This window comes from Vanacampus margaritifer, chromosome 4 (assembly GCF_051991255.1).
Source record: "Vanacampus margaritifer isolate UIUO_Vmar chromosome 4, RoL_Vmar_1.0, whole genome shotgun sequence".
Classification (NCBI taxonomy): domain Eukaryota; kingdom Metazoa; phylum Chordata; class Actinopteri; order Syngnathiformes; family Syngnathidae; genus Vanacampus; species Vanacampus margaritifer.
In genome coordinates, this window is record NC_135435.1 from 15,162,373 (window position 1) to 15,175,141 (window position 12,769).

Genomic DNA, 12,769 nt, shown 5'->3' on the forward strand with positions numbered 1-12,769 from the left:
ACTCTATACAGACTAACTGTCAAGTTTTATCGTGACTTTGATGTTTTTAACCCTCACTCTTGTGCTTTCTCTGTCCATGACATGCGCACACTCACGGCCGACAACGAGGCACTCTAAAGCGGCCATGCCAGCGACCTATCCAAAAGGAAGATGAAATTTTGGGATGTAGGATGGCTAACTAACTAACTGCTTGTCACTGATAACTACTGAAGTGAACACAGGCACTCAAAATTCACATGTCCATCTCTACTTATGTCAACCCAAAATACCAAAACAATCGCCACAGTATTTTGGACTGCCTTTTTCTCACCATACGTAAGTTCACATACACTTTCAAGCATAACTTCAAGCATAAGTGTATATAGCGTTGCATGTTGCCCCATTTTAGCCACACTTAATTAAAAAAATTACAAAAAAAATAAAACCAAGCATTACTACATTGGTAGAAGCTGAATTTTTTACACAAAATATACAATTGACATGAGCTGTAATGTTGGTGTACATTTGTTATCTTTTTATCTACTTAATTTTCCTTAGCTATGTTATCTTAGTGGGAAAGAGAAAACAATGGAAAAACAGCACTATGCAAAGAATTTGTTGTTTTAGCAATCATAGAATGGCGAGAAACATTCCATAGTCTCGTTATTAAAACAAGTGACCCTCCCTTGCACTACACTTTATCACATACAGTGTTTCCCACACCATGTTAATACTTGGGCAGGCCACCCAAGTAAATTGGCCACCACCCAAGAAGTTTTCAAGAAAATGTATTAAATATATTTAAAAAGGAAAAAAAAGTGTCACGACAGGATATACCGCATGTAACGTTAGTTCAGCGTCACTCACTTGTGGATCGTGAGACTAGAAGAGACGTACTAACAGGACTGAGACCAACCTCCCCTCAAACCCGCCTCCCATCCCCAGCGCCAAAGCCCACCCACCCAAGCAGATTTTAAATCTGTGGCAAACACTGACATAGATACTGCAGATATATGCAGTTGAGCCCTCGCATGATCATTTAACTCACAATGACAATAGCAAAGATAATTAAACCCAAAAAAAAAAAAAGCTCTACAATGTATCATTTCAAACTTTGAAAACAGTCATTAAAACAACAAGACTATTGTTGAGTGGATACTTTTCAGCAGGACTGCGTTTCATTATGTCTTTTTAGAGTAACTGTAAAACATACCACAGCTGGAATAACTCCCAACCCCGACTACCAAATAATGGAGTGCTAAACTCACTGATGTGATCTATGGCCCCGGCGCAGAATTTGCCGTAAAACTTTTTGGCCCCGAGGCCCCGCAGGTCATGGATGGTGAAGGGCCAAAGGTGCAGCACGTTGTTTCTGGAGAAGGAGTCCCTCTTCTCGATCAACACCACTTTGGCCCCCATCATGGCGAGCTCGATGGCCGTACGCAGGCCGCACGGACCTCCTCCGATGATGAGGCACTAGGAGGACAAGTTGTGATTAAGTAGGCGTCACATTAATTACACACACACACACAAGAGTGCAAATTTTCCTCCTGGGATGACAGTCGGTTTATTTCCTAAAACACTATTAAGTGTTAAAACACACGTGCAGATTATCATCAGTGTTGCACCTCTTAGGAGAAAGACATGACATCATCGTAAACAAAAAAGAAGAGATTAAAAGACGTTACCAAGACAAACATCCGCCAAAATCTTGTATGAGCATGAGCCAAGATTACAGCCCGACATTAGCGGACGTGTTGCTCTACTCATGTGTCGGCCACAAAGCGCATGAAGTCACCTTGCGTGAAGCTATGAGCGTCTGTCTTTGTCTAAGAACCGTGCCCAAACATGACATCAGCTTCTTGGATAATAGATCAAAAGAAGTGACGCAAGTGTGCTGTACACTCTTTCTGGAAATCGTTTTTTTTCCTATTTTTTTCCTCTAAACGTTTAAACACAACTATATATGGTTCAACAGTATGTCATTTTTTTTTCTTTTGGGATATCGTGCAGGATGAAAAGAATGTTAAATGGTTTTCCTAGCTACTGAAAGGATCCAGGGATTTAATATGGACAGTAGGTTTGAGACAACCGCTCATGGAGTGTGGATCTGAACATCGCAGTTTTTTTAAATTTAACAATCCCGTCCGGACTCTTTGCTTCTTTGCTTTTGTAACATTGCAGATCAATTTAAAAGGCCTCAAAGTAGAAAGTCTGTAGTTTCACAGAAATAGGGACAGACCAGTGTGGATTTTTGGATGCCGATTTCAATATTTGTCAAGATGAAATTGAAAGAACCGATAATAACTTATTTTTTGGTCCCTTAACACTTACAACAATAAATGTATGAATTACAAGCAGAACATTTGACTGTTTTACAACAATTTATCCAAATCTGTTGGAGGGACAATGTTTGTAATGTCCTGTGTTGTAATGTGTCCATGCGGGGAAAAAGAAAAAAAATATATATATATTTTTTTAATTGCCCAATTTTTGCTAATATTCATTGATACTCCGTAAAGGATCCTGAACCTGTACTTTAAAACGGGTTAAAATTTTGTTTTCCTTTTGCATTTGTGTGTTTGACTACTTGTGTCATTATATTAACGACTGAAAGTGCATTGATGTAACTGAAACGAACGAGATAACTACAACTAAAATTGAAAAAAAAAAAATCATAAACAAAATTAAAAAAACAACAACTACATTTTACATCTACAAAACTGACTAAAAGGGTTAGAAAAATTAAAAATAGAATTAAATTAGAATAAATAACTAGAAACTAATAAAACTTAACTGAATTAAAAAAAAAAAAGTCAAAACTAAATTTAAACAAATTCTAATGAAAAGTCCCAAACTATTATAACCCTGGTTGTAACTCAGATTTTGGCAGACAACATAAAGCAAAAGATTTAACGTCTCGTTAAACAAACTAAAAAAAAAACTCATAAATTGGGGTACTAGTAAGTTACTCAAGATACCATTTGTGTACCATCAACATTTGTGTTGATAATAATGATCTTTGCGCTGCAGGTGATGACTTGGCTTTAGTCACTATGTTTTTCCATCTTGTTCCACAGGGGATAAGGGTGACGACATTACGTTTCATCATGAGCTTCCAGAGGTTATCAGCATGACGTATTTTCAGGTGTCAAACAGCACAGGTGACAACACTGCTCAGGCCTGCTACCAGCTTGACAAGTTCATCTAAAACCCAAAAGGGGTTTCAGTGGAAAAGTCACAAAATGTCACTTGTCACTGATACACACAATCATTCTGTTTATTTAATCCTGTTTCCACCGACTGGTGTATTTTTCCCCACGTCAGAGGCTTTTTCCTGCACATCTGCTGAGTCAGGACAACCGCACTTCCTGTCCCACTTGCAATCTCACCGTCGCAGAGAAAACCTTGCGCAGAAACTTTAACCTATAATGTCCACTGCCACTAATAGAAAACCCCTTTAGCACGGCGGTTCTCGCCGAGCGTTCCAGCCCACCAGCGAGGTCGCGTCGTAAAAGCAGATGACATCACGTCCTTGACAGCAATGAAGTAACATTAAGTGCTGAGTGATGTCATGGGTCACTTTTAAAGTTCTCATAAAACATAGTCACAGACAATTTACTTGTCATGTACAAGTCGATTGTTCTGTGGCTCATAACTTCAAACCTGAAGTATAGTTGAACTCTTTTGTTTTGAAACCTTTTTATGTGAAAAGGGGAACTCAAGGGAAAAAATGTTCTTTGTAAAAATGTGTCTACCGTAAATTGGACCTCTAAATCCCCCACCGGCTTCAACGTCAATCTGACGTCACTCGACAATAGAGACACAAACAATGAATGGCAGGTGTAATTTACACAATTATAAACATATTTATATCTTTATTTACTATAAAATTAATTTAGTTATTCAAAGTGATTTGGACTAACTGCATTAACCAGAACAACAAACAATTTATCAATTTATCATCAACATCATCATCGACCATCTTTCTTGTTTACAATTGCCTCAAACACTTTGAGGTCGGAAGTGGGACAATCCGAGGGGGCCCAATTCGAATGCCCACCTTTCCTGAAAGCATCATTAACTCGGTGAAAAGAATCTCTCCGCTCATTGAATCGCATTGGACTTTGGATCGCTGTAATTTGATTTCTGATTTTACAATGAGATGAATTGTCACTTGACTGTAACAATCTGCCCAGACGCCGTTTGTTATGGATCGATAGATAGATAGATAGATAGATAGATAGATAGATAGATAGATAGATAGATAGATAGATAGATAGATAGATAGATAGATAGATAGATATAGATGCAACGCTCTCCCTCTCTGCAGCTTTTGATGGAACTGCAGTTTCCAGTCGGTCCGTGGTCTATACAGCAATGTACAGTAACTACATTTTAATTAGTCAGGCATGGATGGATTAGCATGAGGTCACATGCCTCTTTCAAACGCAACTGTGAAAACACTTGAAAGTTTTTCCAGATGTGCACACATTTGTAGTACCATACTGAGCCTTTGCATGAAACAATTACTGTATATAGTGTGAATAAATGAAGAGCATGCATTGCTACCATCCTACCAGTAGTCAACGCAACATGAAGCTGTTGTGAATCCTACCTTGGTGCCCACACAGGCTTCACCTTTCTTGTACTCCTTGTGGCACATCCTCTTGTCCAGCTTGCTCCATAGGGCTTTGGCCTTCCAGAAGGTGACCTTGGCTTTCAGACTTTTGTAAAAGGTGCCGTGCTCGGCCGGGTCAAGGTCCAGCTGTCCACACAGGACGTTGAAGGCCTGCAGCGTTCCCTTGCAGGTGGAAGCCTGGACAAAGTCCTCGAAGAGCTTCCCGGCATTACTTTCCCTCTCGTCCTCCGTCTCTCCCATCTCCGACGGTGGCGGCGGACGCTTGGGTGCGCTGAGGCTCGTGCTTCGTGCAAGCGCTCTGCCAGATGTGGCTACACCCTCTGCTTGGCCCGTGCCGGCATGCCCAGTCTGAGGAGGAAAGACACATAGTCTGATGTCATCTGGTGGCCAACAATCCAGAGACGCCTTCATTACATTGCTGCAACGGTGACCATATTTGGGTTTTCAAAACAAAACAAAAAAACTCGGGCGCCCTAATTCAGGGGTGACTTCATATACGTTAATTCTTTCTGTGTCCACGCCAACTCGAAACTCTCATCTTAAATCATCTTTCCCCATTGAAATGAATGGAAATTCCATTTATCTGTTCTAGCCTGTTTTTTTTTTTAAATAGCATTTTAACATTGTTATTTAAAAAAACACACAGAACATTTTAAAGACCTAAACAGTTAGTGCCACATTTTTTGCTTCGATTGCATGGCCATTTTGCTGCTTCTACTAGCTTGCATGCATTGGCCATTGGGGGCAGCATAAAACAGATAACCGGCTGAGTAAGCTGCAGTAATGTTTTGTTTTTTTCTGCAAAGGATAAGAATATTTCCCTCATGGGATGAATAAAGTATCTAACTATAATATCTATCCCTCTATCTCAAATACCAGGCATTTCAAGAAGGGTGTGTAGACTTTTTATATCCACTTTAGGCCTATCAAAAATTCTAAACTAGTTACACTTGTTTTGATCTAGTGTAAAAAACAAAAAAAACAAATGGTTCCTCAAACACACTTGCCTCGTGTGCAACGGTTTTGAAACGTTAGAACTCATTTTTGTGTTCCCCGCAGTCAACCATCAAGCGTTTTGAACGTGCTGCCAGAAAATCTGAGCCAGGCCTAAAAAAAGAAAAAAGAAAGAAAAAAAGTGGAATTTACAAAAAGGTGGAGACTGCAACTTGTGTGAACCTTTGATATTCCAATGTGGTATGATGCCACATGGGCCGGCTACGTGAGACACCGACACCCAAAGTAATCCCCTATTACCGTCCACCCCGCCCAGGGCCTCAGGTGCTGGTGCAATGAAACTGTTTATAGAGAGCTTTTAAGCCAGACACCAGCACGCGCATCCAGCAAACCTGAGCCGCCAATTCAAAGACAAAGCCCGCTTCATATAATTATACCATTGTCCCAGTGGACCTCCCCTGCTGCCAAACAAGACCTTTCACCTCTCAGAGCAGACATTCAAACACAGCCAGAGCACATTCCTCCGCCACGTGCCTCAACCAGCTCTGATATGCCCCATCAGCAGGAGAGCAACCCCTGCTCACCCCCCACGATCACTGAAAGGACTGCTTTAGTCAGGAATATGCAAAGATATATTTTCCCTATTAAGAGCTATTTCAATTTGGGAAATTCCTGCTTTATTCACATTCATTCCAGTATATTACCATTAAAACACATACAGTGAAGTCAAATGTTAATTTCCATAGAAAGTTTCCAACTTGTTGCAAGCCTAAATGTGAACCACCTCAGTATTTTTGTTTGTTATTAAAGTAACACAAGAAAATTTTCAAACTTCATAAAATATGTTCATAACTCAACATGATAGTGCTGCCACTAACAAATATTTTTAGAATTGATTAATCTATCGATTATTCAATCGATTAATCAACTAATCAGATTCATTTTAATTTTGCATTAAAGTGTATTACAAAAGCATTTTTTCCCTGATTACTGTTTATTAACCAGTAATTGGTTTTTATTTCATACTTGTATTTGTATAGTGATTTAAAAAAAAAAAAAAAAGAGGGGGATTGATGTACTACAGGTATGTTACCGGTTTGGTCAAGTTTCCCAAAGTAAAAACAGATGTTTACAAATGTCTTATTTTGATTAAACACACGAAGGACTACAGAAATCAGTAAACAATTACTGTTGATATGCTGAAATCTGAGGATTTAGACCATTTTAAAGAAAAAACTGGCTCCAAACGATTACTTGATTATTAAAATAGTTATAGATTAATTTGATAATCGATTATTTGTTGATTAATAGATTAATTCTGACAGCTATAAAAACATCAACGAGTTGAATGAGGAGGTTCCCGACTCACACAAAAACTACAAATGTGCTGATGGCATTACGGCATACGTCCCCATTCGTACAAAGACGGAAGTCGAAGTGGTCAATGTGGTCTTCCTTTAGGCAAAACACTGTCACTTTTGTCCATATGGCGCCGCCATGATCAACTTAAACTGAAAAGTTTTGCTTAAATAAGAAAAATAGCACTCAGTAATATATTATTTTATAAAAATATACAGTAATGACATAAATAAATAATAGTGTAATATCAATTCAAAAATCAATTCACTAGACATTGCACCGCTCCTTTAGTATACATATATATTATTCGTCTAATGAGTTGTTTCACTGTTTGTGTTCTGATATCAATAATACTTGTTATCTTGACTATGGCTTTTTGCAGCGTTTGTTAGCATTAAGCTAGCTCACTTTTGCATAAGGCCCAAGCTATACAGGTTGTTTTAAATCACAATGGAAAATTGGATACTGTCATCTTGTTTGCTGCTATCTGTGTCACCTTTGTTGTTAGACTACAATAATGTTATAAATGGATTTCACTCAACCACCAGCCATCTACAATATACATGATGACTGATGCAGGATCTTTCACGCACGGTGGGAAAAGTGCATTCTTTTAATGCCGACGTCATCCATCCATCACAGTGAAGTCAGACAAGTGATTAAGACAACACACTGTTGAGCAACTGTGAACTCTTAACTACCCACTAATAATTGATTTATTTCTCAATATTACCAGAGCTCATAAGTCTCTCGGCTGTTGTAGAATGTTCATAAAAAGTCCCGTTGACAGCTCTCACAGTTTTTGTTATTCAATCCAAGGAACGAGAAACGGCTACAAATGAGTGGAACCATATGCACAGAGGCTAATGAAACGCTACCACTCCAATGTCGCCTCAGCCAAGTCAAAGCTCTCGATAACTCCAGATCATCTCAACTCAAGTAGCGTGGACGTGACCATCGCACGCTGACAGAATGGAAAAGTCACTTGCGGGCAGACGCGGCGAGGCCGCAGCGCGGCTGTAAAAATACGACTTAATGACAGGCGAATACACAGCACACAGCACAGCTGGAGCGTGAAATGTCTCACAGCGTCGGATAGTTTCCTACAAAGTCGATTTTTAAACATCTCATTGGGTGACGCCGTCACGTTTCTCGCCTCATAGGCAAGAAAGTCAAATTGTTAGTTTTAGACAGCACGGCTTCAAGATTTATTGTCATAGGAAACATGACTGTGCTACTATTACATTCAATGGACTACTCCACAATGATGTTTCGAGTAGGTCCGAACAATTACGGTAGTCAAATTCAAAATGACATCGCAATGTTGTGCAATGCAATTTTCAAATTGCAAAGGCTGCAATCTGGGGGGAAAAACAGCTTCATTTCGGTCGGTCAGTCGTTTTTTTTGGTATGTGTGTGTTTATTTTTTTAGATAGTGCCTGTCTAGATAATTCAGTGCAGTCCAAATGTTTACGTATCACCTTTTCATGAAACATGAAAAGTTGAAGTAATAAAGCCACAGACTTGTTTGCATTATTGTCGTAATCTGATTTATGACTTATTGACTTATTGTTTACACTGCACTTATTTGACAGAATTTTGTGAATTTTTGACCTAATCCCCCATGAATAGTGGAGATTGACTAGTAAATGAGCAAATTGTTTTAAATTAATTAGATAGGTTTTTACCTATTCTGATTGGACCGCTTATCTTTTCTTTTTTTTTTAACCTCAATCGGTGATCTGCTCCAAAATCCTGATCGTGCCAAGTTTAAAAAAAAAAACATCCTTGAAAATGAGATGATGCATCTCAATGGGATATTGTTTAATGCAATAAACCAAAGAATTTGAGATTAAGCTCAGATCACACGTTATGGGCAATTTATACAGAAATCCTGGTGATGCCAAAGTGTTTACATACATTTTCTTGCATCTGGACATTCACTGTCCATAAAATTAAGTAATATCATGTAAAATGTTGACTTTGCGTTTAACTACATACTAGACAGTTTGGGGTATGATGAATAGACCCACAATATCTATAATGTTAAATTAACACTTCGTTATCTCATTCAAACCCAGAAACGTATAAATGTTTTTTTAATACTTTGTCCTTCACTCCCCAAAACGTATTTATGTGTTTTTTTTAATGCTAGGTAGGTTCCATGTTTTTATAGCAATAGAACAGAATATTCTGTGGACCTTGCAAAATCAGTAAAACCGCCGGGAGCGAAGGGGTTTGCTTCAGTGAAAATGGCTGGGAGTGAATGAGTTATACTTTGATGCAGTTTCTGACATGAATCGGTTGCTTAAGGCAATGGTAGCCAGCAGGTGGCAGCAGAGTGTAAGAGATTAGCCAGGGCCATGTTACAACAAGCTCTTTTTGCCAATGTTTTCAACAGCAATGTTTTCTTTTGTTGTTGGTAGGTTCCATGTTTTTATAGCAATAGAACAGAATATTCTGTGGACCTTGCAAAATCTGTCAAAATCCAATAAAACAGCCGGGAGCGAAGGGGGTTGCTTCAGTGAAAATGGCTGGGAGTGAATGAGTTATACAGTTTTTTTGTATTCTTGTTCTGAATATCCTTAAATAGTGTACCTAAAGACCCGAGGCTGTAAAATTCCAATTTGTATTGTTATCCTTTTACATCAATACCAAAAAGCAAGGACAATATTAGCTGTTATATATGGGTAGAGTAGTGACCATAGGGGCACGTCTACAAATAAAAGACATGGCATGCGTGAAACATCCGCTAACAGTGAGTTGGAATGTTAAGAATGTACCTGTTGCACCTGGACTGCTGTGCAGAAGCATAGACTAAACATGCACAGGGAAGTGCATGCGGATACACACACAGGACACATTTCACCCAAGTCCAACACTTACAAGAATGATAATATGCATTGTGTCCAATTAGAGAAACACCCTAAGAGGCAGCCTGATAAACAAATCTTATAATAAAAATATATATATATATATATGCCATGGGCTGCATCATCATTGTGTAATCTCATAATATATTAAAAACTAAAGTTTAATGTTAAAAGATTACCGGTAGTCTTATATATATAGTGTAGTTGTATTTTTTTTTAATCATTTTTAAAAGTTTTTTTTTTTAAATGCTTTTTATTGAACATTTTTCTTTTAAATTTGAACGTTCCAATATTGTTGGTTATTTTGAATATGTGTGTGAATGAATGGGTGAATGTGACACATTGTTAAGTGCTTTGAGCACCATATGATGTAGAAAGCACTATATAAGATCAGTCCATTTACCAGCATATTTTTACTCTCCAAAATAGGACCAAAAAAAAACAAATAGAAAAGTTGAATGTTAAGAACCTATCACACTTTTTTTTTTTAAACGATAGATTGACTGTAAAAACATATCAGACGAAAATACATTTTGCTTTGTCCCCCGATAGCATAAACATCAGATATATTTTCCAGAATATTATTTTCCTTTCAATGAACTGTTTAGCACATGCTAAGCTTCATTGCATTCAATTGGTTTTAACTTAAGATGGGCAAGTACCAATACCAGGCAGCGTAATGTGCTGATACCAGCCTTATTTTAAGATATCGGTAAGCAATGGTCTCTTGTAGCTGTTTTATGATCAGGATCTACAAATCAGAAATTAGAAGAACAGAAAATTGTCATTAATTTCATGCAATTTTAAGGAAAAATGCTATACGGTGGACCCTCGCTACTTGGCGGTTCACTTATTGCGGATTCATTCTATCACCGATTTTTTATTTGGGTCCATAACGCATACATTTCAGGGTTAACCTCGGGTTGCACCTGGATATTTTGCAGCTTTTTTAGGAGATTATTAATTTTCATTGGACAACTATGTTCGAGGTCTACATATGTGCTCCCCTCGCAGCAATATGCAGTGTCATCAACTAATGGATTAACTAGTTTTTAAATATTCCCGATCAATCCTTTTGTTAGCATTTCAACCAAAAGACAATCTAGCTAGGCAGCTATCTAGCTCGCTAGCTACCCATCATTCAACATGTCTGTTGTTATCGAATACGAACCTTCCAACTTAATAACACAGCAGCTAAAACAAATATTTGTGTGGATGTACTGTACTCTTCTTTAACAAGCTTATTGAAAAACAAAAGATCCACTCCCCAACAGGAAATAAGACCTGGTGTACTGTAGCCCATAACAGGACTCGGTTACGTAAACCCTATGCTTCTTTTCCCTAGCAGATAACTTTTGGCAGCCTTCAAACACTCTGAAAGAAATTTCAACTGGAATGCGGAACCTATAGAATAAACACAAAGTACGACTCCAGAGTAGAATTGTGGACACGTTATACTTTGTCGTAGTATTAGGAAAGAGGTCATCAGTGTTGACCCAACAGACACATCCTAAATGGAGATCATCCAACAGAAACTGCGACTCCTAGAAACCAGAAGAGACGACGGAGACGTGATCGTCAAGTGAGCAAGCAGTGACGCAATCACCATGAGAATACAATAGGAAGCTGACGGCACAAAGGAAAACATTGGGAGTGCTGGGAAACGCACATTCATGCGCGCACACACACACACACGCGTGCTGCAGCCAGCCAGCCGGCCACCACAAGTAATTACAGACTGGGCCTTAGAAAACCAGGAAGGAACCATCCGTTTGGCCTTGATAAGCAACCACGGTGCCAACGGGCTCCGTCCATCAACATGAAGGTCACAGAAGTGATATCGGGCGAATGTCTGGACAACCGCGGTGGATATTTTCATTTAATAAATGAAGGGAACACACAGATGCACTCATCATTATTGTGCAGGGACGTCCTCAGGTTACAACGGTCTTGATATACGATGATACAAAAGGCGGCAATGAACTGCTTTGGTGCCTTGACTTACGATTTTAATTCGTTCCGCAACCACGTTCGTACTGTAACTCAAAGCACACACATTCAAATGAATGGAAATGCCATTAATCAGTTCAAGACCTCCAAAAATGCCCCTTTTTTCTTTTGTTAGAAAACAGCAATCTACGGTATTATACTTTATAGAAACATACAGTAGTAAAAGAATGTAATAGAATACAATGAGTTAAACACATTGTGCATCATGATTTTATGCTTCAGCGTCCATTGACATTGTGCTGCTCCTTCTGGTGTGGGAACCTTGACCACTAGGGGGCAGTATAAAAATACACAGGAAAAAAATTGAGTCAGGGTTAATTTTTGGGGAATTGATTTTAACACTAAGTGTAATTTCACATTCAGAGTTAAATGGTGTGCAGAGGAGCCCTTATTTTTTTGTTATTTTTCAAAAGTGTTGTTTCAACTATATTTAGTGTGCACCAATATAAACACTTTTAAAGTGTTAAATTTAACTCTGCAAGTGATAAATAAAGTCAGTATCTTTCTAAGATCCTTATGCTGCAGTAAAACTACTGTCCCAAAGATTAAATCAATAAATACAGTAAATCGCCCTCTATCACAGGTTGACGGTTGTTTATTGTAGGTGTAATTGCATCCGTCTATGGCAGTTGGCATTGTGTGTTAGCATTATGCGAGAGGACTTTCCTAAGGTAACTTATGTGGTTTGGTTATGTACACAATGCGCAATTCTCTTTATTTGCGTTTAGTTTGACAGTTAACTTTAACTGGGAGTGGCAATAAACCTCTTATTTGATGAATTGTTTGCTATCTGCCAAACTTGCTGCTTGTTGTTTAAATTAGACACGGCTCGTGCCTGACTAAAAGAACATAGACAACATCACGTCAACATAGTTCCCTGGCACCAGGATGCCATAAGATGGCGCCAATGGCCAAACAGTTACAGGATCATGAAAGTAAAGTCAAGGTCTGG

The 12,769-nt window shown here is 38.6% G+C and overlaps 1 protein-coding gene across 6 annotated transcripts in view; it reads right to left on the reverse strand.

Moving 5' to 3' along the window:
* The window catches only part of mical2a (microtubule associated monooxygenase, calponin and LIM domain containing 2a), a 35,811-nt gene that overhangs the window by 18,834 nt on the left and 4,208 nt on the right, over positions 1–12,769 (reverse strand). For 5 of the 6 annotated variants that reach the window (XM_077563180.1, XM_077563177.1, XM_077563179.1 and 2 more), the window contains exons 2-3: positions 4,598–4,969; positions 1,248–1,455 (exon numbers count right to left, since the gene is read on the reverse strand). In XM_077563180.1, the coding sequence (XP_077419306.1) occupies positions 1,248–1,455; positions 4,598–4,861 (472 nt within the window). In that variant the 5' untranslated portion in view covers positions 4,862–4,969. Of the gene's footprint in view, positions 1–1,247; positions 1,456–4,597; positions 4,970–5,628; positions 5,729–12,769 lie in introns of those variants that run through there. The other variant, XM_077563176.1, reaches the window with a different exon arrangement.